The 27665-nt window shown below is 40.6% G+C and overlaps 1 protein-coding gene across 8 annotated transcripts in view; it reads right to left on the bottom strand.

The window, feature by feature from the left end:
- lrp1bb (low density lipoprotein receptor-related protein 1Bb) overlaps positions 1 to 27665 on the bottom strand; it is a 339312-nt gene that overhangs the window by 147699 nt on the left and 163948 nt on the right. For all 8 annotated transcript variants that reach the window (XM_078174387.1, XM_078174384.1, XM_078174381.1 and 5 more), the window contains 13 exons: positions 26847 to 27039; positions 26549 to 26692; positions 25080 to 25316; positions 24245 to 24425; positions 20372 to 20591; positions 17690 to 17879; positions 16335 to 16457; positions 15861 to 16004; positions 13209 to 13334; positions 12194 to 12307; positions 6417 to 6497; positions 6100 to 6270; positions 4216 to 4398 (listed from right to left, as the gene is read on the bottom strand). In XM_078174387.1, the coding sequence (XP_078030513.1) occupies positions 4216 to 4398; positions 6100 to 6270; positions 6417 to 6497; positions 12194 to 12307; positions 13209 to 13334; positions 15861 to 16004; positions 16335 to 16457; positions 17690 to 17879; positions 20372 to 20591; positions 24245 to 24425; positions 25080 to 25316; positions 26549 to 26692; positions 26847 to 27039 (2107 nt within the window). The remainder of the gene's footprint in view (positions 1 to 4215; positions 4399 to 6099; positions 6271 to 6416; positions 6498 to 12193; positions 12308 to 13208; positions 13335 to 15860; positions 16005 to 16334; positions 16458 to 17689; positions 17880 to 20371; positions 20592 to 24244; positions 24426 to 25079; positions 25317 to 26548; positions 26693 to 26846; positions 27040 to 27665) is intronic.

The following is a 27665-nucleotide window of genomic DNA, read 5'->3' as shown; positions in this document are numbered from 1 at the left end:
AACTCCCTGAATGCACTGTAATGCACTGGACCAATGACCATAATGGTAGGTGACATAATGCAAGTCAGTTTCAATTCATCCGAAAACAATATGGTGGACGGCTGCTAAAAAAATGGTCTTGTATTACAGTTAAATAGTGCACTACAATGTAACAGTAACATAATCTTTTTAAGCTTCTGCTTTTGCCATACAGGAAACAGTTGGGCGCCCACTTCCCGTTCACAAATTCTTGTATGACAGCTAAACAGGGCACTAAAATATGTTTCTAAATATGTTTTTTTGGGCAAGAAATGTTCAATACAGTAATACGGCACTCATTCAGTCAGATATTGTTGGCAAATGAGCAAGGAGTTCCATAAGCTGACAAGATGGACGGAATAGAGGGTTTAGCACAATTCATTTACACACTTACTACACACACTGTAATGATACAAAGCTGGTTAAAAATCAGCAAAGTATCCCTTTAAGTTTCATCCTTTTTCATTTAGCTAAATTTTAGATTTGATTGATTTAAATTGTATGTTTAGTTTAACAAACTGTGGAATTTAATGCATTTGTAGATGTTTATCACAAGCATCCTTCATGCTACATCCTACATGCATCTTCAGCATGAATTAATCATTTCTACATTGACAGCAGGGCCGTGCAGAGACCTTTAGAGGGGCAAGTGCTCAAAGTTACAAAGGGGCACATTTAACAATATTTTAATAACACCACACACAAACATAATTTACAGCATAATGTGTTGAGTTATAGCAACCCATATTGAAACAGAATGTAACATGGAAGAGCAGCATTTTATTGTCAGTAAAACTGTAAATGTACATCCATCTCATCCATCCATTTTCGTAACCGCTCATCCACTTGAGGGTCGCAGAGGGGCTGGAGCCTATCCCAGCTGACATTGGGCGAGAGGCAGGGTACACCCTGGACAGGTCGCCAGACTATCACAGGGCTGACACATAGAGACAAACAACCATTCGCGCTCACATTCACACCTACGGACAATTTAGAGTCACCAATTAACCTGCATGTCTTTGGACTGTGGGAGGAAGCCGAAGTAGCTAGAGAAAACCCACGCTGACACGGGAGAACATGCAAACTCCGTACAGAATAAAACCATAAAAACCTTCGTATGGGTATAATCAGGGTCATCCTGTAAGCTAACCAATGAAGAAAAGGTTTTATCAAAGGTCAGAGAATACAGTAGATTAATTCATATTTAATTATTATCGGATTACATATAATGTGCCATATAATGCTGTTTCACTTTGGCATAACAAATGTAAGAAATTATTGCTAAAATATGGGTAAAATATGGGCTTTTTTTCTCAAACACCCATACCATAAAAGAGAAGTATCAAAATTCAAGCGTTGGCTGGCTTCACAGTAAGAACCGGCAGTAAGGACCACTCTTAAACTTATGTTGCATAACTGATGCACAATTCGAAGAAGACCTTGTGTAACGCTACTGCTATAAATATAATGTGTTAAATCATTTACATAAATGAAACTCAACATCTAAACGTCACTGCTGAGATGCACCCTCTGTCTGTGGCGCACTGTGTAGCAACTGAGGGCACATACCTGATGACTGCTTACCTGCTGCATGTGATACAGGTCATCATGTGATGTGGACTGACTGATGGCAGCCAGGTCATTGTATTTATAGCTTAATTTATATTAATTGTTAAATGTTCTGCTTCACAAGGGCCATGGAAAGGGCTTCACAATAAAAAACGCCTTTACAAAAGGGCATTTTAGACTTTAAGGAGCAAAGGGGGAAGTGCTCATGCACCTTTAGCCTCCCCCTCTGCACGTGCCTGCTTGACAGCCTAGTGCAAAGGTTCCTAACAGGCTGTATATGCTCGACCACTCACCTCTGCAGGAGAGTGTGTAATACACAAAAGTGTAAGACATAGACATGGGTAGAGGCTTACGTAGCCCAACCTACTAGAGATAGTCATGGGTTGGAGACACTGAATATTCAAAAACCCCCTCCATTTCGCCTGAGGCAGTGATCCTGGACTGAGCCTGTGAACATTGGATGTTCTGCAACCCTGAGAGAGGCCCTGCCAGATTGAACACTGAGCACATAATTGAGAGCCTGAAACACGAGCTGCTCCTCCAAGAACTGACATCTGGCCTATTGCTCCATTTGTCAGACACAGGCCCCCCAATTTGGAGACCTAGACAAGGTGGTAGCATTTCCAAATGACCACAAAAAGGAAAACATACTACAATACAGCCACCACATCAAAATGGTTTGGAGTTTTTCACAGTACAAACATATCTCTCAAACCAACACTGGGTAGGCAGGCTGAACCTCCACTTCTCAATACCAAATAGTGAATGTTATACTCTTTCAATTGTTTTGTTCAAAACCAAGTACATTCAACGCCATGGATAGCCCAAACTCATTTGTATGCCAATCTACAGTTGACTTCAGCACATCTCTCCTTTAACTAAAATGTAATGGAAACCTCTAAACTTCACCAAATCTGCATCAAATCCAAGTCCTTATTTTACACTCTTGAGCTTAAGGTGTCCAATTTATACATTTTAAAAGCCTGTTTTTACAGGAGTCACTTAATCTCTATTCAATTAAGATACCCTTTAAATTCCAATACATTTAAGAGGAGAGATTGGATGGTCCATTTCTATAAAATGCAGATGGAAAAACTACTGGACGCTCACTGTCTGCTACGCTATTCTCTGTTTGAGTTTTCTTGTTTTTCCATGCATACTTTTTTTCCAATTGGACATGTTCACAAACAAACCTATGCGGGGGTGGGTTAGCCCAGTTTGTTTAGTTGTATTGTTGCATTGAGCCCAAGCTCCACATTGAAAATTCCTTCTTTTCTATCTTTGTTTGCATTGTATCTTTCACATGTGGAAATGCATCCATCCCCAAAGGTGGAATGATCAAGAAAAAGCATCCGCGTTTCCAGTATTCAGACTAGGCATAGGTCTAGAATAAGTCTCATATTTTTGTTTAATCTTAGAAGTTAAAAAGAAAAAACAGAAATGCGCCTCTGTCTCCCTTTAATCCATCAGAACTCGTAAGATGGCCCGCTTACAGAAACCCTTTTGAATACTGTTGGAGAAGGCACTCCGTTCTCCTGTGGAGGACAGAACGAACTGCACCAGTGCACAGGGGTGTGACACTGCAGAATTAAAGTGAATAATAATTGTGTGGTCTAACCAACCCTTCACCACGCAGCATTGCCTCCGTTCTTGATAATACTGTCAAGGGATGAGCGGAAAGCTGCGGAGCTAAAGACAGAAAGCAGCTGAATATTTCTCTGACCTTCTCCTTTCAGCTGCTGAAAGAAAGTGGATGCTGGGTTTGGGTACATGGGGGGTTTATACAGGCCATTTAAAGGGTCTGTCCTAATTGGTCGAACAAGTACATGCAAACTTCACTGCACTGCTCTAAAGTGGAGAATGGTTAAGCCCCCGGAGCCTGTACAGAGAGTGAAGCCTTTATGAAAGGAAAGAGAGCAATTTGGCAGCTTAATTTATAACTGATACACACACACACAAAATTTTTTTCATGAAATGACTAAGATACTTTTCTCCTCTTTTAAGACCCGAGCAAAAGACTGGAGTGAAAATATTGAGGAGATATTGTTTATTACAAATTTCAATGTGAGGGTTTAGTGCTGTGAACCTTAGATGATTTTCTCAAACACGAAGAAACAAAATAAGGAAAATCTGTCTGTACTCCATTTGGCAATAATCAAGTCAGCTGATTTGGCTTTTTCTCTGTTGCTGAATGTTGCTGTCCATGCTTAAATTAGTTCAGCCAGGCTGCCACAGTGCTAAAACTATAACATCTGTCTCAGGCGAATGATGCAAGATTTACTCACTGAACTCAAATGCAAGCTGAATTTAGTTTTCACGCCTCAGGATCAGATTTTATACCAACCAACATTGTCAGCGTCAGTTGACTAATGAAGTGTAAAAATCAACACCACCACAGTGTTTGCATATGTCAGGCTTTATCTAAAACTTCTGGAAGATATTTTGGCGCTTTATAACATCTGTGGGCATCAATTATTCATTAACTACTTCTTGACTAAAACATGATTCACAGTAAAAGTAAAAAGGAAGCACCACCTACGGCACATTTTAATGCAAACATAGCTCTCGTCACTGTGTCTTTCATGTCTGACCTCAGTGTGTTGTTTAGCAGTGTGCTGTATTCACTACCTGTATCTTTGCAGGTGAACTTGGCCTTGGGGTCGCACATCCTCTTGGTGCCCTCACAGTCTTTTTCGTCGCTCCCATCCTCGCAGTCCTTGTCTCCGTCACACCTCCAGCGCTCTGGGATGCAGGTTCCATCTGTGACACAGTGGAATTCCTCTCCGCTGCACTCGATCACAGTTGGCAGCACTGGAACAAAAGTCATTCAACAATTACTGTTTCACAGATCCGCAGCACACTGTCATGAGCAAAGGCACTACGGTATGGGACTATTATTTTACAAGGCATCTTTTGCTGTTATAAATATAATATTTATCTTTGCAAGCGGGGCACTTGGCAACAGTAAGAGGTCAGTTAGTTCCAGAGAGGCAAGTTATTTCACTTCCAGCATTTAAGGCTTCTGTCTGTAGGATGTTTCTGTCTTGTTTAATGACTCTGGTCACTATTTCTTTCTCCAGCGGGGGTTCATTACAAAGAAAAGAACCTGGTGCCGCTACACTATGATGATGTGTTGCACTGCAGTTCTCAGACTTACTGAACATAACCTTTGATGAGAATGAATGTATAAATTAAATGGCAGTGCAAAATACATCATGATTTTTATCGCAAATTTAACAATGTTTAAGATGTCTTCATTAGAACAATTTGACACTAACTAAGAACATAACCTTCCATAAACATGCCACAGTAAGCCTACATATCAAACTTAAACAGACTATTTAGCTTTATGTGCTAACATTACATTAAAGTGTCATGTGTGGTTGGTTATGACACTGGCTGTGATGAGACCACTATAACTGTGTTATATTTTCCTTGATCTTAACTACAGTGGCACAATTTGCACTAGTCATTAAAATGTCATTAAGTGTTATTTTACAGGTGTTGTCTGTACAAAAAATGTGCATCTTTGCTAATGTCAAGTTTCCTAAAATGTCAACTTTACAATCAGAATTACATAATTGACTGATTTACACTTAATGACAACAGTCGTACACATTCATAAAGACTCCTTTATGGTCATGACGGTCTCATGTCAGTCCCATGCACACGCTTTCAGAAGTGTTGGCATATTAATCAAAGATTAGATTCTAAACCAAAAAACACAAAGAGAGCTACAATTACACCAAACAGGTTCTCACAAGTTTTGTGATACATTCTACAATTTTCAGCAGAACATAATATAAAGCACTTGCATTATTTTAAGTCATGGCATTGTGAATTCAGTATAGATGATTTGCTTAATACTTAAAAGTCAAACCCCCCAAAAAAACATTCCCTCAACAGCCGAGGCAAAGCTAAGACAGATTCAATCCCCTGGGGTAAAAGCAGAAGCAGACACGGGGGAGTGGAGAAGCCTGCAGTTCCCATCAGGAAACGGTTTGATGAATAGTTTACACATTCTAGTGACAAGCAAGTGAGCTGTGAGTTTCTAGGAGCTTTCTGTGGTAATTAGATTAAATGATTCAACTCCTGATGGTAAAATTCCCCCAAACAGAGACTAGATAAGATTAGTCACACGTGAGTGTGAAAACAAAGTTATTGGACTCAAGCTGATTAATTGTTAAACTTGTAATTACAAGACCTAAATTTAAACATGATTTGAATTGCAAATAAAATAATTAGCACACTAAAACAGATATAAAAGCAGCTACACTCTCGTAAAGGTAATAGCAGACAACTTGGCTGGGAGGCAGATCTTTTAAGAAACTAACAAATGTGCAAAATACAGTGATGGGCTGATTATAAATACATTACCATGATACAACTAATATTTTTATGCTGGACATGGATAACAACAAGGGTCATCTTATGTTGCAGGGGATATTAGTTTACTTTTTAACTACCTCTACACTCCACAGCATTTAAAAGGGGTAATACAGGCATTCTTACGTGATGATCCACCTCTGCAGGTTGTATTCTCATCACTGAAGTCTCCACAGTCGTTGTCACCGTCACAGGCCCAGTGGTCTGGGATACAGCGACCACTGGTGCACTGAAACTGGGTGTTGGCACATGACTGGATGCAGCCCACTTCATCACTGCCGTCTCCACAGTCGTCATCTATGCACATGCACAAACACTCATGAAAGACGAGAGCTCGAAAACACACAAAGATTTCACTGATAAATGCAATAGTGGAATCACCAGAAAAAATCATTTACAAGGAAGCTTTGACACTAAGTATCTTCCAAAGTTTTTGTTCTCACCTGAATCACAGTGCCACTTCACACTGATGCATCGTCCATTGGAACAGCTGAACTGGGTGAGGGGCTCACAGGTTGGGAAGGCTGTAAAGGTTTGTATACAGGTACACGTTAAGTACAATTCCAACACAAGCTAAACAAATAATACTGGAAACTGCCACAGCACCATATCCTACAACCTACACTATGCCAATGTGATCTATTATTCATTTTCGTAACTGTTTATCCTGTTAGGGGTCGCGGGGGAGGGAGGGGCTGGAGTCCATCCCAGCTGACATTGGGCAAGAGGCGGGGTACAACCTGGACAGGTCACCAGACTATCACAGGTGGAGAACATGCAAACTCTGCACAGAAGGGCTCCTCCACGAACCCCCCACCCCGAGTTCAAACAAGGAACCCTCTTGTTAGCAAGCAGAAAACAGTCTTGACATTATTCAAGTTGTATCGTAGCCTGGGAAACAGATAAATCTGCAAGCTCATGTTTTATGTGCTCTGGTAGAGGTGTCTGGTCCACACTTCCTTTACACTGATTTCCTAAGATGGCGGTAGACTCACCGTCATTAATCTAATATCGGGCATGTTTGAGACAATGACTCACAACAAGAAATACAAGATGTCGTCATTTGTGGCTTGCGCACCTTGCGCCAGGGATGCTGAAGCTAGACCAACCAAGATGGCTGCAGCTAATGTAGAACTTTCTGTTGAAGTACTGTTTTTTCAAAATTCTGATGGAAAAAAAGCAACACTCGCTCACAGACCTAATGATGCTTCACCGTCACAGCCCTTGTCTGCACGCTGTAGTCAGTTTACATTTGTCTGTCACTCAGCACCACATCACATCCAATCGCATCAAGAGGCATTTTGATTCCCGGCCGTTGCAAATGCCCCTTGGAAAGCCAAAATGAACTGAAAGGTTCTAGACTAACTCGCATTCACAATTTTGAGAATGGACAATCAAATGTAATTGAGCAACATTTTCTAATGAATAGAAATGAAACCATCAACTCCAAGCTTTTGAAGGAGGACATCATTTTCCGCATCATTTAGATCATGGTCAATGAATAAGATTTTGAAACAAGAAATAAAAAACAAACTGTAAAGTCAGCAGCCATGATATTGGCTTTGTGGGGTCTTGCTTACGCAAATATCTGTACCAAATTTCATGGCAATGCATCTAATACTTGTTGAGACGATACATATAAAAACTACAAATATCAACATCATGGTGGTGCTATAGGAAAAACAAGAAATTCAGAAAAGTCACCGTGATTGAATACTGGGAATCATGAATGTCTGGGCTGAATTTTGTGCCAAGTAGATGTTGATATTTCACAGAACAAGTGAACATTGTGACCTGCTTGTACCACCAGTGCTAAATCTTCAGCAATACTTGTCAGTGTTAGTGTTATAGGCGCCTCTGGATGGAAGAGGAAAATAAAACCTGGGAATAATCTGGACTTCCTTTCTTGATTAATGCTCTGTACTACAGGGAGCCTTGCAGGACAATGTGAGTTGCACAAAGAGCTACAACAGTCACATCATTTCATCATTTTGAGATTTTCTTTAGGGCTTTTTTGACTTTAATCAATGGGGGGAGGGGGTGACAAGCAGTGAAGGGCTGTGGACAAAGCCTTTACACATGGGGTACTTGCTCTACCAGGTGAGCTAATGGGCACCCATTGATCTGGTCTTTATGCAGATGATACACAGTGATAAACTACCTTGAGTTGAGTCCACATTGGGGTTACATGGCAGAAAGGGAAAGGTAAATGATGCATTACTTTGTGCTTGTCTTGAGATATTTGTGAATATTGTTTAAAAAAAAAAAGTTTGATATTTTACAATCACTATGCAGTGACAGACTTTTTTATATTTCATTTCTGTATTTGTTTATCTCCTCCGACAATGCACCCTGTGCAAATCCATTGAAGTGGATATCTCAAGTTTTCACATCCCTATTACAATTCTCTGTGTGCTGAGGGGTTTTAAGTTTTTGCTGCTGATGTGGGCCTATACAGAAAATTAAGACAATACACATGTATGTGATACACTACGATAAATATGTGTATAAACTTAACTTGACAATGTAAGCGAGTGAAAGCAAATCACCACCTCTGTTGTCAGCCAATGGCCGATCTAACATCCATCACTGCAGTCAAGGAGACTTCATGAACTAAATTGGTCTACGTTGAAGCATCAATATTCTCCAGCAGTGCTGCGGTAAGTACAGGAGTGCAAACTCTAGTGTATTTTGTGGACTGACGACAGTGTCAGAATTGACATTTGTATTCCTATCAGATACCATTCTTGCCTCCAATTTCGAGATACTGTATGTACAGTACTTTTCACATATCCTTACAGGATGCCTGAAATGTTATTGACTCCAGTATGAAATGCAAGTCTACATTTGCATTGATTTGTTGGCATCTGCTGCTGCTTCTGCTGCCTGGAATACCTTAGGCTCTGTCGAGAAGACATATTGTATCTTTATCAGACAAGTGTCTTCTGTATTTCCCACAAATGCGTTAGGTCTCACTGACAGCACATGACTGGTTGGAATTTAACATTCATTAAAAATGAAGCACGAACATCCATAAATAATGAAGGTTTCAAGTAAACAGTGAGCCTGGCAAAAAATGGAACACCGGCATCCATAAATAATGACAGCTTCAAGTGAACAGAGAGCCCAATATGAGACACTGTGTGACAACTACTAAACTACTGACAAACAAAATCCAAATTAGCATCAATCTCTAAGGCGGCCACCACTGAGCTTCAGGTGTTCCAAAACCCACAGTAGTTCCACTGAAGCTAAGTGAGCTGCCAGAGCTGCACAGTAGAGTGCCTGCAGAGAAGTAATGCCTGAGGAAGCTCAGACAACAGTAAGGGAGAGAATATGTTTTGCTGCACAGCTTGATTATGATTGAATGAAGCCGAGCATGAACTTTAATTACTGCTTACACCCTGGCTGTTTGTGACTGCGTATTGAACCAGCTTAGGACACACAAAGGGAGGCTGAGGCGATACAGCACAGTGCAGCGTTTGGCAAACATCTATCACTGTAAGAGGCTGATTTAATACAAATAGTGATTAAAGGGGAATCCTAAAACCTTTACCCCCATCTTTTAAATGTATGCTGCTAATTCATCCAGTTCAACTCCACTGCTGAAAACATATTCTACAGCCTAAAACGCTCTTTTCCATTCCACAAAAAAAGGTTAAATACATCTTCAAAGGACTCCAGAAAAGCTCAGGCCATCATGGCGTGCCATTTACTTTTCTCATTTATGTTTTCCAAGATTAATCCAGACAGCCACTTTTACTAACTGAAGTTGGCAGTTTGTGTAATACCACTGAGACACGACTTAAGTACAGCGAAAAGCTGCACAAAAGTATGCAGTTTATTCAGCACCACCCCTCTAAGCTGATGCCATCAGTGAGGGCATGTCGGGTTCTTGGTCCAAAGAACACAGCATCAATAATTCAGCTCCTAAAACTCTCTTAATTGTAGAAAGTAATGCATGCGAAAGAGACTTGCAAAATATTCAAGAAGTCACAAATTAATGATAAGTAGCTGTGATGGCATTTGTTTGACAAATGGGCAACATCAACAACTGGAGCAAATTTCATGGCAATCCACCCACAGTTTTGAGGTACTATGACTGGACTACAGCAGTGGACTGACTAAAAAGACCAAGCAAACGGTAGACATATCACAACCTGGCTAAAACCTTTGCCTCTACTTCATGTTTAAGAACATATTGTTGGATGTTTTTACATTTGTATTACGTCTAGTCTTCTGACCACTTGAAGCACTTTTGCACTACATTCCACATTCACCCATTCACAAACACATTCATACACTGGTGGCCAAGACTGACACAGAAGGTCCCACCTGCTCACCTAAACATTCACACACACTTACACAGTGATGGCATAGGTATCCAGGGTTCCTACACATTTGGAATTTCAAAATTCCATAGTTTTCCATACCCTAATTTCCAGACTTCTGTGTTGTTGTTTTTTTGTTTGTTTGTTTTCTCAGAGAATATGCGACATCTGAGTAAATATATCAGTGTATCATATTTCACATCATATTTAATTGTTCTTAATTGGCAATTGTAGCCAAGTACCATAATGGCATGCAAATAAAAACTCAGGTAAGTTCAATGTCTGGGCTGAGGCAAAAAGGTTGGGACTCTGGGTGCAAGCGATGCAGTAACGAGACGTCAGTGTTTTTTCCTTTCATGTGGCTCAGAATCGCCTTCTCCCCCATGTTGGCGATGTCAAACGATTTCACGCAAAGCTTGCATCTAGCTCTGTGTGTGAATTGGGAATCCTTGGCCAGCCAGTATTTATATACGGTATTGTCAAGCCATCCATCCAAAAACTTGCATCTACCCATTGTGAACCATGTGCAACTCGTCTTCTTGTCGAAGGTGCAGTGCTGGAGTGAAACTTGATACCTGGGGGGCTGGAGGAGGGTCATGGGGCAGCGGACTGGTCATACCACTTGTCAATCAGGTAAAAGGGGCGGTATGTTTTCTGAGACGTTTGCTCTCACACAAACTGTGCTTGGCCCGGCATAAAACACGATCTGGATTGATTAAATTATTTTTGGAAATACCCAATTTTCTATTTTAGAACAGTGGTAACAGTCTGGAAACATAAATATTTTTCCATACTTTATTTTTCATTTTCCATACTTTTTAATACCTGGAAACTGATCTAATGTATTTCCATACTTTTCCATACTTTCCATACTTGCGTCGGAACCCTGGGTATCAAGCGCATGTCGATTTCTTGGTCCAAAGAACACAGCATTATTAATTCATCTACTAAAACTCTCAATTATAAAAAAATGCACGCAAAAGAGACTTGCAAAATATGCAGTGGGTCACAAATTAACGATAAGCACATGTGATTAGTATTCTTTGTTTGGCAAGTGGGTTCCATAAATATCTGTAGCACATTTCATGATAATCCATCTTATAGCTTTTGAGATATGTTGTCTTGACCACAGCATTGGACCCCCAGACAAAACCGAGCAACACGCAGACATGTCACTAGTTGGGTAAAACCAAAATCCTTTGCCTCTTCTTCATGTATCAGCACATACCGTTATGTGTTTCACTGGTGGACACTGCAACACTTATGTAAAATGGGAGCATAAATAGCAAGTGTACAGGTCCAATTATTCCCACCGGCTTAGTCTGGAAGTCATTTTTCGTGGTGTGCTTTTAAAGACATTATGTTAAAAAAAAAAAAAAAAGAAGAAAAAGAAGCGTGTTATTGAAATGCACAAATTACTTGAAATTATCCAGTGTGAGTGCCATTCAACACATATTTACTGTGTTTCCATTAGAGGTGAAACAGTAAATGTTGACAAGTTTTTGGCAGAATCAATGACATAAATTATAAGTCACATTTTGGGAGTGCGGAATGTAAAGTGAGTTGTGAAATTTCACTGTCTGATGATGTAATCATTTAATCACCCATGTGAATTGACAACCCTATCGCCCCTCAGAGACATCTTCTAAGACAGGAGAAAACATCTTACTCATTGCAGCTTTAAATATACCTCGATTAGGCATAATGTTTTTAACTGTGAGGGGTAAACAACCACTGAATGCACTAAATGCTCTTATTAGTATTCGATTCATTCACCGATCTGGCCTACTTTACATCTTGACCGAACAGAGCAACACAAATAGCAGTAGCAGTTAAATCCGCACAGAGTTACATTTGAATGGCGTGGTAAATAGCCATGTGTGACTCACTGCATGATATTTCATCAGACATATCCCCACAGTCATCCTCCCGGTCGCAGCTCCAGGGTTGCGGTATACATCGTCCGTTCTGGCAGGAGAACTGGTCGGCCTGACAGGGCTGGGCTGAGAAAGAAGAAAGAAGCCACTTAATTCAATCACACACGCATAAGTCAATGGAGGATGTGCACAACAACGCTAATGATCACTACATCACAGGGATGTCAATGTCCGCCCAGTGCAAACTTTTTATCACTCAATCACACAGTAGAGCGGGGAAGGTCTGCGCTGTTGCTTGGTGGGCTGTCAGTTACATACACGGTGAGCATGCATGGACAACAGACACGGGGTGTCCGGCTGATGTGGGATATGCACGTCAATCTGACAATGAGGGACCATTCATCATCCACTGGCTAATGCTCATTGATTGATCCTCTAAGGATAAAAAGCTCCTAAGAGGCCCCATTGAGGACATGGGAGGCAATGTGATATACTGTAAGTGTTCCTGACATACTGTTGCCTCTCATAGGTGCTAAAACTCTTTGATACTGGAGAGTGCTCTCACACAGTGAAATTGATTGCATTGTAAGCTGCTCGAGAGCCACAAGGCACAATGGTGATAGCAGCCTTGACAACAGACTTTTTATGAATAAAGCACATCTGAATCTTATCAGAAGATGCTTGAGAAAAGCCTTTTATGCCTTACTGTACAGATGAGAGGCCTTTAAATCTTACAGTCTTCATTACCTTGATCGAAATGTATAACTAAATTAATTTTAAAAGAACATCAGTCAATTGATCCTGAAACACAAAATGTTGTTCTGATATGAATATTTCAGAAAATTACACGACAGCAACTATTCATAGAATAAGTTATGTGCTTTTTAAGGCAAACAGAATTGTGCATAGATTGAAGGTGATGACAGATTTTGCCAATAATACACAGGTGATATAATTGTAAAATGGTCAAACTGCAGCCAAAGCTACACTATATCTGAGACAAACATACAAGTGGTACAGCACATACCTGAGCATGTAGTGTTGGCTTCGTCTTCACTGTTACCGCAGTCATTTGTTCCGTCGCAAAGCCATCTTTTGGGAATGCAGCGATTGTTGCTGCATTTGAACTGATCGACAGGACAGGTGTGATTGTCTGCAGAGAGTTCACAAGGAAGCAAAGTCAGTGGGTGACCTTGCAGCTCCGACATGATAGATAATAAATAATCTCATCAAATAGAAACGAGAAAGAGTATTTCACAAAGCCTTAACTGAATGTATAAAACAAAACATTTTTAAATTCTATAGCCACAGCCAAGGTTGCTGAAATGCAATATTTTTCTAATTTTAAAGAGACAGTTCACCCCAAAATCAAAAATGCACACTTCTTATTATTACCCATAGAGCTAGGTTAGTGTGAGTTGCCTTGTGTTCTCATGGATATAATCATGTAAAAAATGCAATCATGCATACCTAGATGGCACTTGGCTTTACAAAACAAAAAAATATACATTAGAAAAACTCAACAGCAATGTCTCTTTCCAGAAATGATGACCCGGTCACTCAGGATAATCCACTGACCTTGTTGAGCAGATTCACATAGGAACTATTTTCTTGTCACCAAACTATACCCACCAAAAGTATTACCAGGCACCATTAAGCTAACTAACAGTATACTCTCTAAAAACAGATACCTGTATATGTATGCTGAATCTTAGATTTAGTATCACAAGCATTCTGATTTCTATTTATTGTCAGTGTATTGGCCAATCACATTTGATTGGCAGGTAAACTGTCTGCGTGGGGAGGCGGAAGGCATAGGCCAAAATGCAATCTCGGAGCCTTTCAGCTATCATCCAACAACAATTTAGCTTTACATGAGCTTTCTAAAAAACTGATCTGCATTCACATGCAGATATCTAATTACAGAGAAAAGCCGGAAAGACCCGCACACAGAAAAGGAAGTCAAGGACTCAAGGATTCTTTACTGTCATTCCAGCTATGCAAATACATGAAAAGAACAAAATGTAGTACTCAGATGTCGGTGATCATTAAATAATAACATATAAAAACACTTCAACATGAGTAATTAACTAAACATATAGGTAAAGTGAGCAGTGCAGTGTGCAGTTAACGATAAAATCATAAAATTGCAGCATGCCCAGAAGAATAAAAACATTCAAAATATGATTAAAATATTAAAATCCCATTAAAACATTGAAATCACTTGGTTTCTAATATCCACTGGCTAGGCTACACCAGATCTCTCAAAACATTTGCCATTGCCCCCAGAGGCTAACTAGCATCAAACTGATAGGCTAACATTACAGCTCAGTCAAGGGGGACACCATTAATGTTTACAATTCCCGCTATCATGAACACAAGCCTCTTGTGCACAGGTAGATACACACTTTACATCAAGATATTATTGATAAGTTCTTCAAATATATATATTTTTGGCGCTTTGAGCACCACAAGCTGAGTGCCATCTAGTTCCATTATATTACAGAGAAGGTAGACATCTCTACAGCTGATATCTCCAACACTTGACGACTCACACCAAAACAATCTGATTAATAAATAGCACTATAGGTAAGAGGAAAAATATGTAGTTTTCATTTTGGGGTGAACTGTCCCTTTAAGGTTTTATTAATTTTCTGGCCCTGATCTCTCTCTGTCCTATGGGGGGGAAAGTTCCATGTTCACACAAAGTATATTCACAGCTTCTTAGTGGGATTTCATTCAGTCCATAGCTCAACTAATCTTGCACTGATAGACCAGCATAAAAGGAAATGATGTTTCAGAAGAGAATTGAGACTCGTGTTCCTCCTTGGTGGTTTGTCCTTTAATTGAGAGTAATGGTCTCTCCATAACATTTTTATATTGGTCTTAAGTATATTTGTTATGTGTCTTCAGGGCTTTGATTTTTGTTTTATATAAAACCACTTTCACATAATGACTTCGCTGGAACTAGCAACCGAGCTCCTTATTTTCTTCTCAGTCAGGTCATTTAACTTTAATTACACGGTGACCACTCAAACTTGTTAAGCCTCGCCATCCATAAATCAAATTCAATTACCGTGAGCACATTTCTGTGTGGATATTGTGAAACTACTCCATGTGCATGATAAATTACATTTGATTTTGAGACAACCTAGTGTTTGGAAATGCCAGATGTGTTTATTCAGAACATGACATTCCCCTTATACAGCTGGAATCCATATTCATCTATTCTAATATGATAAATTCTCAACTGTATTCCCACGAAAATAAACTAAGTCAGTAGAATGTACGTGCTATTGCAGGGGAGCAGATAATTGATTTTTCATTTCTGATAATTCTGGCAGAGGATTATGTCATGGCGCTTTAATTCTGGAAAAAAAAAATGAACCAGCATCCAAGCGTCAAACATGGTGTTTATCCGACTGATTTGTTAAAGAGCAAAACTGCCTCAGCAAGAGCAAAAGGGGAGACAGCAGTGTGGAGGAGGAACACTTTTCACCCTTACTTCAGTGACATTTAAGAACATAGAAGTTGACAGCAGGAGAGAATCAGCCTTAAAAAGCTTGTGCTTTTTCTTGCTTGGTGCATGTAAGTGCATCAACATGTACGGTTTCTATGTATTTGTGTGTTTGCGTGTACTGCGGTGGCCTGCAGCTCAAACAAATTTTAACATCCTCACAGCAGCTGTGGCTCTCCTCGTCACTTCCATCCAGGCAGTCATCATCTCCATCACACTTCCACAGGGCCCGTATGCAGCGATGATTATGGCACTGGAACTCATCACTTTTACATCGCTGTGGCTCCAAGCCACTGCTGGAGGGTTCTGGGAGAGAAAGTGGTGAAACAAAATCAACCAGAGACTTCCGATGAAGTATGTGTTTAGGGGAAATTATCGGCATAGCTATAATGGAACATAAGACATGTTAATAATGTATCATGACCCTATGTGCAACTACTGGGAGTTGGCTTACATTTCAGGAAATCCATTGGGATAATCTCCCACCTGTATTTATTTGTTTATTTGCAGATTTGCATGTGAAAAGATAAGGTTGTTATTTGATCTTTGTCCCAAAGGATGAAGCCAGGATTACAGTATACTGGGACAGGATGATCTTAGGCCTCTCGCTCTGTCTGATTCATTATGTCCTCCTACCTGCACAGGTGACATTGTTCTTCTCCAGAACCTGGTTGTCAGCGCAGGCACATACTCTGCCTCCTGGGATGGCAAGGCAGAGGGTACCGCAGCCCCCATAATTCACACTGCATGCGTTGTCACCTGGAGAAATAGATCCCAAATAAGGTGTCTTGCTCATTTAAAGCTACATTTTCTAAAGCCCATACCAAGTGCCACAGGTTTCTGTTGTTGTTTTGTCTGTTTTCCCTTTGTACAGTAAACTGCACAGGTTCAGAGGTCACTTAAAACCCTGTAAAAATGAATCATCTCATTGATACAAAACTCATTGCCTGTCTTGGAGAGACACGAGGTGTATGCCACGTGATCTATAACCACATGTCAAGTGAATTATTAGAACACTGTGGGTGAGAGACATTTGACATTTTTATCTTTCTTGGAGGAATAATTTGTCTTTCTGGACAAAGAGGGGGAAAAAATACTGTCACATATAAAGTTAAGGCATAAGACACCTTTGTCACTTTCATTTAACAGGGAGCCCAAAGGCAGTGCCTGAGCCAATGAGATAAAGTGTTGGGTTTTGTACAAGCCAATCGCTAATACTCTGAGGACTGGACAGCCAATTAATCTATTCAGTGACATGAACAATGGGGAAATGTCCAGTAAAAATTCTCTCTATGGTGTGAACAAGGCTGTGTATGCAGTAACCAACCATTCATCTGCATCATATATTTGGCATTGTACTTTTTCCCACTCACAATCCAAGGCTTTAAAGTTGAATGAAAATTATTGTTTTGAGGATGGAACAAACTCACGTCATGGGTGTAAAACCACATCACTGGACTGTGTTAAATTATATCTCTACATTTAGAGCAGGAGCTTCGACCTCCCCTGATTGTGGAGTGGGTGTCTAAACACTGTTTTTACACAACTATTATGGGATAGAAAGAGACACGCCTGCTGTGAGGGCCAAGGCAGTTCTCCACTGTCAGGCACATCCGACTCCTCTCCTCCCTGTTCTTTTCAGCTTTCTAACAGCATGAATCCATCATCATTTGTTACAGAATCGAGCAAACCCTTTCAAGCCTTGGTCACCTTATTTAACTTCATAGAGAAGAGCCCCAAGTGATTTTAAAGTCACTGTCACTGTTGATCAATGCACTGGTTTACACCATGAAATTTGACACAGATAGGCATACAATCTCAAGTGTATATATCACATTAAGTGCTTTGCATTAAAGAGATGTGTATAGGGGATACAAATGCCTGGACACGCTGCAGAGAGTGCTTCTATTTTCAGTGTAAAACTTTCCCTGTTAGGGAAGCTATGGTTCAGTGGCACTGGATGGGGAGTAAATGAAGGAAAAGCAGCCAACCTTGCTGACTCTGTGCGTCGTAGACACGAAGGCCAAATAGTGGTGGTCTCTCGCTCCGCAGCAGAGTGACATCGCCGGTGGTCAAGTCCAGCTGGAAGACGGAGGCATTCATGTACTCCGTCCAAAAGATGAAATTACGATAATGAGAGATCCCAAACGGATGGTTCAGCTCTTTTCCATTGTACACCACCTGGAACATGAAGCAAACATGCAGTGTAATCAAAAGATTAGGAGGGCTACGGAGAGACACTATCAGCAACAAAAAAAATCAATCATCTCAAACAGGGTTCTAGCTGTTTGAATATGGGCTTAGAAATTATTTGATCACAGTATATGATGAATGTGATTCAATTTCTTTGCACAAATTTATTCACGGGCCCTGTCTGCTTATAATAATGTTTGCTAGAATCTTGGCATTGATTAAATAGCATTTGCAAATAATTCATTAGCTTATGCCAGTACAACTACAGTAGAAGGGAGCAGTTGGGGATGAAGGGCTGTCTTGTTGGCAGTTGTGGTGGAAAGAAAAGCAGTTTTCAATCATTTTACTGCTTTGCAGATTAACATTGCAAAAATACAGAAATCAGTTTGGGACCCTAAAATGATCATATTATATTGATCTGAAACTGTCAACCACTGATTTAATCTCAAATTATCATGGGAACAACATTAAACGAATGTGAAGCAGGATGGGGATTAGGGTTGGGTCGGTATGAGAAAAAAAAACGGTCCGGTTTTTGTAAAAAAAAACAAAAACGCATCAAGTCAGTAATACCGGATTTTCGCCACTTGGGGGCGCAATTGACTCATTTAAAATAAAAAACGACCTTAGCACAACAGAGTGACAGTAACAAGTTGTTTCTTTTATTCCTTACAAATAAATTTTGCAGCTTACTCAATCAGTGCAAGCAAGGGTTGCCTCCTTCGTCTGGCTCAAAGCCAAAGTGTTGCCATAGTGGCACATTCCTTGATTTCGTCGAGACTAAATTGTCCGCCATTATCGACTCCATTATCGTGTAAAAATGTCCGTGAAAAATCCCCACGATGTGAAAAATACATGCCGAACAGTCTTTTGTGTGACACTGGTGCACGGAGCGAAGTCCGCGCGGTCGTGCTTTGCGCGCACAGGGCTTGTGGACGTCCACTTTTACCGGGCGGACCTCCGCGGCGTCCGCTCCGCGTACGTTCTGCCCGAGTATGCGGTCCGGTCGGTCTCAAAAAATAAAACCCGGTCCAAGACGGAGTACCGGACCGAATTGGTATTACCGAGAACCGACCCAACCCTAATGGGGATCTGTCAGTAAAACACTCTCCTGGGTTGTAGCACATTTTGGAGCTAGTTTCTTTCAATAAGCACCAATTTATCAGCCGAGCATTGTCACTTTGTTGACTGCAATCAGCCTACAGGTGAATAAGATGACATTCAAAGATGGCAGTGACCAATGTTTTTCTGTTGTGTCACATAAATGTTGCACAGGGTAAAGAGGCACGGCTGAGACTAGCGGCGTCCCAGCTTCCAAACTGAGATCTTCCCCCCAGGACACCTTTGAGACAAATGGACATCGTAAACTCGCTATCAACACGTCAGGGGCCCTGATAATGCTTCTTTGTAAACAACAAGTCCTTGCTGAAATTGGCAGGAGGAGCGCTAGTTAACATTTGCTTTTAGTACCCGGTAGCTGAAACGAACAGCTCATAGAGGTTGCATAGATTTACATTATAATGTGTTCAAGGTCTGTTCAGTAAGCAAAGGTAAATTAATGTTCTCATCATGTGTTCTAACATAATCTTGTTTTTGTTTTTTTTTTTGTTTTTTTTTTTGTTTTTAGTGAAAAATTATTTGATGTTTTCACAGCAATATAAAATAGATATTACGGAGGGAATTAAAATATATTATATGGGGTAAAATATAAATCTACATAACAAAAAGACTTTTGAAACATGTTTTGATATGAATAAAGATCATATTAAAGGTTGTCTGATAAATTTGCAGGATTTAATTTGTGCTCATTCAAAGAGCGTGTAATGAAGGGCTGAATGACTTTAAAACAATTCAGTTATTTCTTATAAGAAACGTTTCTTTGTTTCCCTAGCACAAAAGGGGGAATAAATAACAACAAGAACAACCTAAACAACAACAGCATTCAACATTAGTATCGGCACTGGCTATCAGCCCATTTGCTATCTAAATATCTGTAACAGTAGTGGCAGTATCAGTTCATCCCTACTCTAGATATGACAATAAGTTGGACATGACTATTGCCCATCAAATGACCAACTCAATAAAAAGATGTCGAAGTTCCTCTATCGGGCAGAAAGTCAATTTCTGAAACACAAAATAAATATCTATTTCTGAGAAAGAATCTGGAAAAGAAACAGCTGTAAAAATTGCAATTACATTCTTTTGTGAATAATTTTGCTGCTCTCTGTGTTTAGTGAGCATTTAAGGGTGTAAAACTACTTCAAGTTGTGTTGTTGCAATAAAATTAGCACATTTAAATTAACATGTTTATTCGGTGTTGTTTATTCAGGGTATCTTGAATCCCACCCTCTGTCCCTCTATTAAAATCTCACAAGCAGACTAACCCTCAAGTCTGCCAGAATCACAACTGAAATGATTCTTGCAAATGAGTTTTTGCATCATTTAACTACGCTGCATGATCTCTACATATCGAAACTCACCATTCTTCCAGTCCCATTGAGATGAATCTTCTCGATGTGATCGTAGTAGGCGTCACACCAGTACATGGTGCTTGTGCTGTGGTCCAGAGTCAGACCATTGGGCCACAGCATGTTGGAGGTGACGAAAATGCGGCGGTTGGATCCGTCCATCCAGGCTTTCTCTATCCGCCCTATGCTGTCATTCACCTCATCCTCTTCCCAGTCGGTCCAGTACATCCAGCTGTCATACATAGGAATACACACAATTATGGCATCAATAAGCATAAATAATAAGCACCGCTTCTTTAGTCCAGGCAAGACCTATAAGTTATCGCCAGATCCAAACTAACACTGATCACATCTCACATTCAATCTAAGGCAGTTCATTTCAGCTGTCTCCTCATTCATCCCTGCCCCTACTTGTTGACACACTGATGTTGGATGGTTGTGCTTGTTGCTCCCTTCGTCATCTTCCCCCAGCTTTGATTTCTTATCAATCAATGCACATATGACAGCATGTTTCTGCAGGCTTCCCTCAAAATGATGTATTCCATATCACTATGAAATGTGTCCTGTGGGTTGTGTTCTGTACACCCATGGGAAGGCATGACTGAGCACCCCAGTGAATCTAACACATACTGCTTTGATTCATACAGGAAACATTACAGAGAACACAACCTGTACTGCAAAATACAACCATATCACCACTAGTTCAGAAAAACTATCATCATGACAAGACTGTTCCCGACTGAAATTGAAATAAACTGGAATCCAGATTTCCCATATGTAAAACCAAATAATCAAACATCCCTGGCAGTCAAAAGAGAGTGCATCGTTGCCTAAGAAATTATTCAGGCTTATCAAGTTAAAGTGCTGCTTGACTGCACATCAAGGCAAAGTTAGAAGTCTCATATTCCCCACCAAAAAAAGAAAAAAAAAAGTTTTCAGTGTATCTCTTGTGTGCCGAGACTGCAACTCTCAGTGGGCCTGTGGTATTTGAAACGTGATTGGGTCAACGATTTGACGTGATCTGTTCTCTCGTAACCATGCCCAGGGGATTTGCTCTGTTTGAGTGCTGCTGACTGAGCCATGTGGCCCCCTGTTTCTCATCAATGATAGAGGGCCGGCTAAGGGAAGATGAAACAGAATGGGATATGGAGGTGAATGAAGACTCCCTCTGTCTTGAAGTCATCTTTGCGACCTCGTAAATTATTCAGCAATCCTCCACACTCGCAAGCACACACACACACACACACACACACACACACATGCCTACGTGCACACACACATGCATAGACACTACCTCAGATGGACTTATGGACACCGTGCAGTTGCATTGCCATGCTAAGTGAAATGAAAATACGTCGAGAGGACAGGACATTTCCAGCTGTGTTTGTAGTGGTTAGACTGGGTATTTTAGGCTGAAACAGTATGTTTTCCTAAACCTAACCAAGTGTTGCTTTTTTTTAATTGAAATGTGAGGACATGTAAGTGTTAACATATCCGCCATATATCATATGACATATCCATGGTTTGCAAAAATGTACAAAGCCAACATTCATGCTGGCACTTGGGTTGCATACATACAGTAAAATCCCATGTATAAAAGTTGCTACAAAGCTGCATATACCAACACATATATACATACACGCTGTCCAGGCATCCAGAGTTGACTGAGGCTGAGTAAAGCATCACTCCTACTGCTATTTGTGTGTGGATTTCTTTTTTCTTTTTTTTTTTTTTTTTTTATGAATACATGTATGAGATTCCTAATGCAGCAAAGATAGAGAGGTATGACACTGTTAAGTTGACAGTAGTGGTCCTTATCATGTCAACACAGACTAGAGGCAGCAAACAGAGCAGAAAATGAGGTAGCGAGAATGCAGTCGAAAAATCAGTTGGAGAGGTGCATCCATTTTACCTGAAGAGACCCTTCCAGCAGAGCAGATAGAGATCAAAAGGACTGTCGGGTTCAAGCTGAATGCTCCCTCTGAAGCCCAAAACTAGCTTTTCTAATCATTTGTGCTGTCAGCGGGAGGGTTGGGGTAAAAGTTATTAATCCTTATACAAAAAAGTGACATGATATTCCCCAGCCCCAACACTGCTGCTGTGGCATATCTGTCAGGGCGGAAATTCTGACAAAAGGCCAACATGCTATTTCCTCATTAGTCTCAAAAGTTTATGCATTCTCGCCACGGTTGTTTCAATTTATTTTCTCCCTTACAAAAGCCATAGGCAGAGATTTGACGTTTTAAAATCTGTTTCATTTCCTTTGATATACAGTCTGCAGCACTATACCATACTGTATATGTGACTTGGATTTTAATATTTGAGTCTATGTCATTGTTCGGATCGAAAACCAGACAGCACATGAAAATAAGCAAAATAGTGGACTTAATTGTTATTTAGGACTTGATAAATATTAAAAGCGGAAGGGACAAACATCATAATAAGTTCTGGGTTCTGGTTTGGTGTCTTTACCTACAGCAGTGAAACAGCTGTGTATGGCAAAATGTTTGGAACAACCCTCTTGAGGCTTGAAAACTAATCTCTGACTGCTATGGATTTGGTGTGTGCTAATACGATTTAAGCCTTAAAGTGTTAATCCTTAAGATCCTTAAGACCCTCAATGAATTTGAGCTCTGCAGCATCTCCTCTATATGTTAAATACCATCTCTGCTGGTGGGGCCCCCATATACCCATATATAAATCTGTGCAGAAATGTGAAAGAGATGATGTATGAGGGCCACGCAGAACAAGTTAATTGTGACTAATGAGCTGGTAGCTGTGGTTTAGGTTTGGGCCACCACATGAGCCATAATTTTCTTTAACCAAAAAAAAACAACAAACAAACAAAAAAAAAAAACACAACCCTGTACTCATTAAAGCAGCAGATGTTCTCTCAGTAACCATGCTGGTTTGCATGTGCACGTTTCCTTTTGAAAGGTGTGTGACGTGATCATCAGTCAAAGCAGATGTCTGCTAAAACAGATGATCTTCAGGATTAACATTTGAAGCAAAGTGATATTTATATCTACAAAAAGGCACAGTGGTCATTGCTATCTAAGAGCAGAACCATACTGTAGTTTAGGTATTCACAACAACAAGGCAAGAGGGGGCTCAAGGCAGATTTTAGTATGCCACCAGATCCACTGTCAGAAATCTGGATGCTATGAATCATACCATGGCACACCACAGAAATATTCTCCCCTCAAATAACTTTTTCCTGCTTCATGCTTTATAGACAAAATCAGTTGTGCTTGAGATCTGGCTTTAAAAAAAACCTGATTAAATCTCCACATTGCTGTTGGAGGTAAAAATATGCAAAAACAAATGTGAGAACTGCAGCGGCATATATTTTACAGCAAATTATGGATTTACATGTCATCTTGAATTTGTTAAGCCAAAGTTTGAAGTCCTTTTTTTAGTTTAATGTTCAGTTGTAAATTCTATCAAACATATGCCTAGTTTGATTTATTTATTTTAAAAAAAACTAACTAGATGCATCCTACTGCAACACAATGCTGAGCTCAAGTGAGATCATATAAACCATAGCAACCATTTTTTTTTTAATTCTAAGAAAAAAAGTTGAGTGGCAAGATAATTGTTTTTTCCACTAACTGTCAGGGCAGAAAGTACAATGGTAAAGATTATGATAAAACGACTGCAACACTAGGCTTTTTTCTGCTTTCCTTTTTTCTTTTTAAAACCTTTTTTCACCCACAGCCCACCCGCAGGTCGTTCATTTACCCATGCTTCTACCTCTACGCCTACTTTAAAGGTTTATTTCCCCTTTTATGAATGTTGGTGGCTTCGAGCTACTGACTGTAGGATTTTCAAAGTGTCATTTTCATTTACCACCATCTACTAAGTTTTCTTTTTTCTTCTTCTGACCTGTTAAGAGGGTCGACCACGATGGCCCGAGGGTGTGACATATTCCCTTCCAACAGCGTCTTCCTGGTCTGGGAGGCTCGCTCAAGTCTGGCAACGCTGATTGTCTTCCTGTAGCCATCGTTGGTCCAATACAAATTATTCCCAATCCAGTCCACTGAGATTCCTTCAACATTGTCGAGTTCTGCAACAGAATCACCAAATATATTTTCTAAGGTTTGTATAAAGAAAACCTTAATGCAGTGCTGTGAATGTGATTGGTTCTAGAAACAGGAATATCTGTATTTAATGTGAAATGGGACTGCCAGAACAAAGGCACTCTCATAGTGTTGTGCCCAGGGAGCCACTCGGGGAAATTATTATAAATGCAGTCATCAAGGAAAAGTATGAATAAAATCAATTTCCAAATATGCAGCTGTTTCCTTTGCAATGTTTTCATTTACTCACTTGGACAACTGTTTAGTGAGAAACTGTATTGTCATTCAGTGACAGCAAATGTTTCTTTAACATTGAAGTGTGTTGTGCTTCATTACTGGCAAATTGCTGTTAAAATAAATATAAAGAATTGAGAACTATTTGTCTACATAGCAGTATTTTGCCAGACTAGTAAAGCCAGTTTAAAAATCTTTAAACTGTTGTTTCTTCTTTTCCAGATGAGGTACAACAGTAGTACATTTTGAGTACACTGAGTGTGTTTTGAGTAGATTAAGAGCATGTGAAATGGCTCTGACCTTACATTAATGTCAGAAAAGAAACTAATATCAAATACTGCATACAGTCAGGTTAATTTATTCTAGGGAAATGCCGCAGTGAGTATAAAAGAACAATTTAGACCTACCGTCTTTGAGTATCGTCTCTCTGCTGCTTCCATCTATTTTTTGTCGCCCAATAAGGAAACTGGTGGTGTCAGCGAAGTAGATGTGTCCCAGTTCTGCGTAGTAGTCGATGGCTCGAGGGTTGACCAGGTCTTCAATTGGCACAATGTGCTCATCGCTGGACTTGATATTCATATCCAGGCCTCTGATGACCCCTGGACGCCCCTTACCGTAGAACAGGAAGAGATCGTTTTTGGGCTCTACAAGGCAAGAAAGGAAGGAGCCTTTTTTACTGTTATTGTCAATTAATTGGTCTAATTCATCAATGCTGATCCCAGCATTAAACCCTCTTACCAGCCACATTGTTCTTATATGTGAGCCAGAGCCTGGGCCATCCATTCACCTTAATGGAGCCAGTAATCAGTGCCAATGACTTTACTCTCCCCCTTCAATCACGTTCCTGCTACAAAGCTGCCTTGACAGTAGGAAAAGGAAAATGCTTGAGCAAACAGACAATGGCAATACTTACCTTGGCTGTGAACACTGCTTCTGATCTAAAATAACATGGTGTCTGTGTAGAAAGGCAAACAGAGAGGCTTAGAAAGCTGAGGCAGCTCCTCGGCGGCCCGCCAGCCGCTCAGGGGGCTGTATGTTCTCGAACCCTTTGGGATCCTCCGAAGAGGCAAGGGGAGGAATGAAGGAGGGCTTCCAGTGAGAGAATCAGACCTCTCCTCGCTCTCAGCCCCTACCCAAGAGACTGGGATGCTGGGGGTGAGGACCACACATGCCTCACTTCAATTTATCATTTTGTGAGGGAGACCAACTACCCAGGAGACAATTAAGCATTGCAAGAGACCCAGATATCAAACCCCACGGTGACTGCTGTATGAAGAAGCACTACCATTTAGCACCGAATCTCATTATGTTTAGGGAGACGGAAAGCGCGAGCAAGAGAGAGATAGCTGGTGTCATCAGAACATCTATGAGGGGGGAATAAATCAAATGTGTCATGGCTAGCCTCCCAATGCTTCGTTACCCCGATCGAACAGTGGTGGGCCCTCAGATTGTGTCATCAATTTGATCTTCTGCTTCTATTGTCAACTACACAATGTCCAGCAATTGATCAGACCAGCCAACAAATGCAGACAAACTTAAATCCTCATTATGGCAATAATCAATCAGGCTGGCGACAGGTCGATAACGAAACGTCACTTTCACATGGGCCTGTGTCCACTAGCGCTTATCTTTATCATTGTCAGTCTATGGCCGAGGCATGTGTGGCACACCCTCGATTGTAATATGACACACGACCTTAAAGGCTCATGTCAATATCAAAAATAATGCTGATGCAAAACGTCCTTTTCAGGCATGAGTCAGGATTCTTGTTCATTAAGAACAGAAAATACTGCCAAAGACATGTCTGTTTGAAAATATATGTACTAAAATACACAATGATGCACCCATTTAGATCCAAGGCAAAATATGTACTGACTTTTACAGGACTGTCCATCTGAGCCCAGGCTGTAGCCAGTACGACAGCGGCACGTTCTGGACTTGTAGCTGCCACTCAGGAGGCAGATATGGGAACATCCACCCGGCTTTCCAAATGAAACTACTTCACATGCGTGACTCCTGACTGTGGGCAAAATCAGAAAGGACAGAGGAATCATTATGAGCTAATGATGCATCCTTGTTCTGTGAGTACACAGACTTGAGCTTGTGAGTCACAAGATGGGGAAGATTCTGACACATACTTGCACATGTTAACCTATCTATAAAATGTCCTTTACCTTTTGGCTGAGTGAGTTTGTGGTAAACACGGAGTCTTCTAGTATTCCCCAGGCTGGCTAGTGTCCTGCTCTCCGCTGTGATGTTGAACCTGTGGATCTGTAACAGCTCCACGGAGGAACTCCCTTCGGAGGGGTCAGAGTGGGTAGCATAAAGGTAGTCCTCAAACACAGCTAATGCATAAATGTACGACACCTGAAAAGCAAGAAGAGAATTTTTTTTTCCCTTTTTAACATAATCCCTGAAGCCAAAAATAACTAAAACCACAAGAGGAGCACAAAGGAAACAATAACAAATGTGAATTAATGAGAGGACTTTTATCTTTAATCATGCAGCAAGTGTGAGGAGGGTTGGGAGAAGGTGGTGGGGCTGTCTGTACATTTGGCAGCCCACACGGGGTCAAAAGCTGGACTCCACAGGGAGGACACTGGCCCTGACACCACAGCCTGCATGCTACATTTAGCAGGCTGACACCCACACAAAGCGACATGGCTGGATGAGCTGTATTCACAGGAAGTACACCGAAGCTCACTGGGTCACACCTTGACGTCAGGGGCACCAAGAAACATGCGTCAGAATAAATAAATAAATAAATAACAAAACAAACCACTCAACCATTTCCCTCTATGGAATTTGGCCTCGGCACTCGACTTTTACATGAGAACTTTCAAAGATACCTCACACAGACTACTAAAAAGGATGTGTGTATACTGTACTTGCATCTTTGCCTACGTCATATGGAATGCATGCTATCTGGTACTTGCTGGAATGAACATGAAGGAAAATTTAAAAAAAGCAGGATTATGGTGATTAAGAGATGA

The sequence above is a fragment of the Epinephelus lanceolatus genome, chromosome 14 (assembly GCF_041903045.1).
Source record: "Epinephelus lanceolatus isolate andai-2023 chromosome 14, ASM4190304v1, whole genome shotgun sequence".
In the NCBI taxonomy this organism is placed as follows: Eukaryota; Metazoa; Chordata; class Actinopteri; order Perciformes; family Serranidae; genus Epinephelus; species Epinephelus lanceolatus.
Note: the sequence above shows the minus strand (reverse complement) of the source record. Positions and strands in the feature narration are given on the sequence as shown.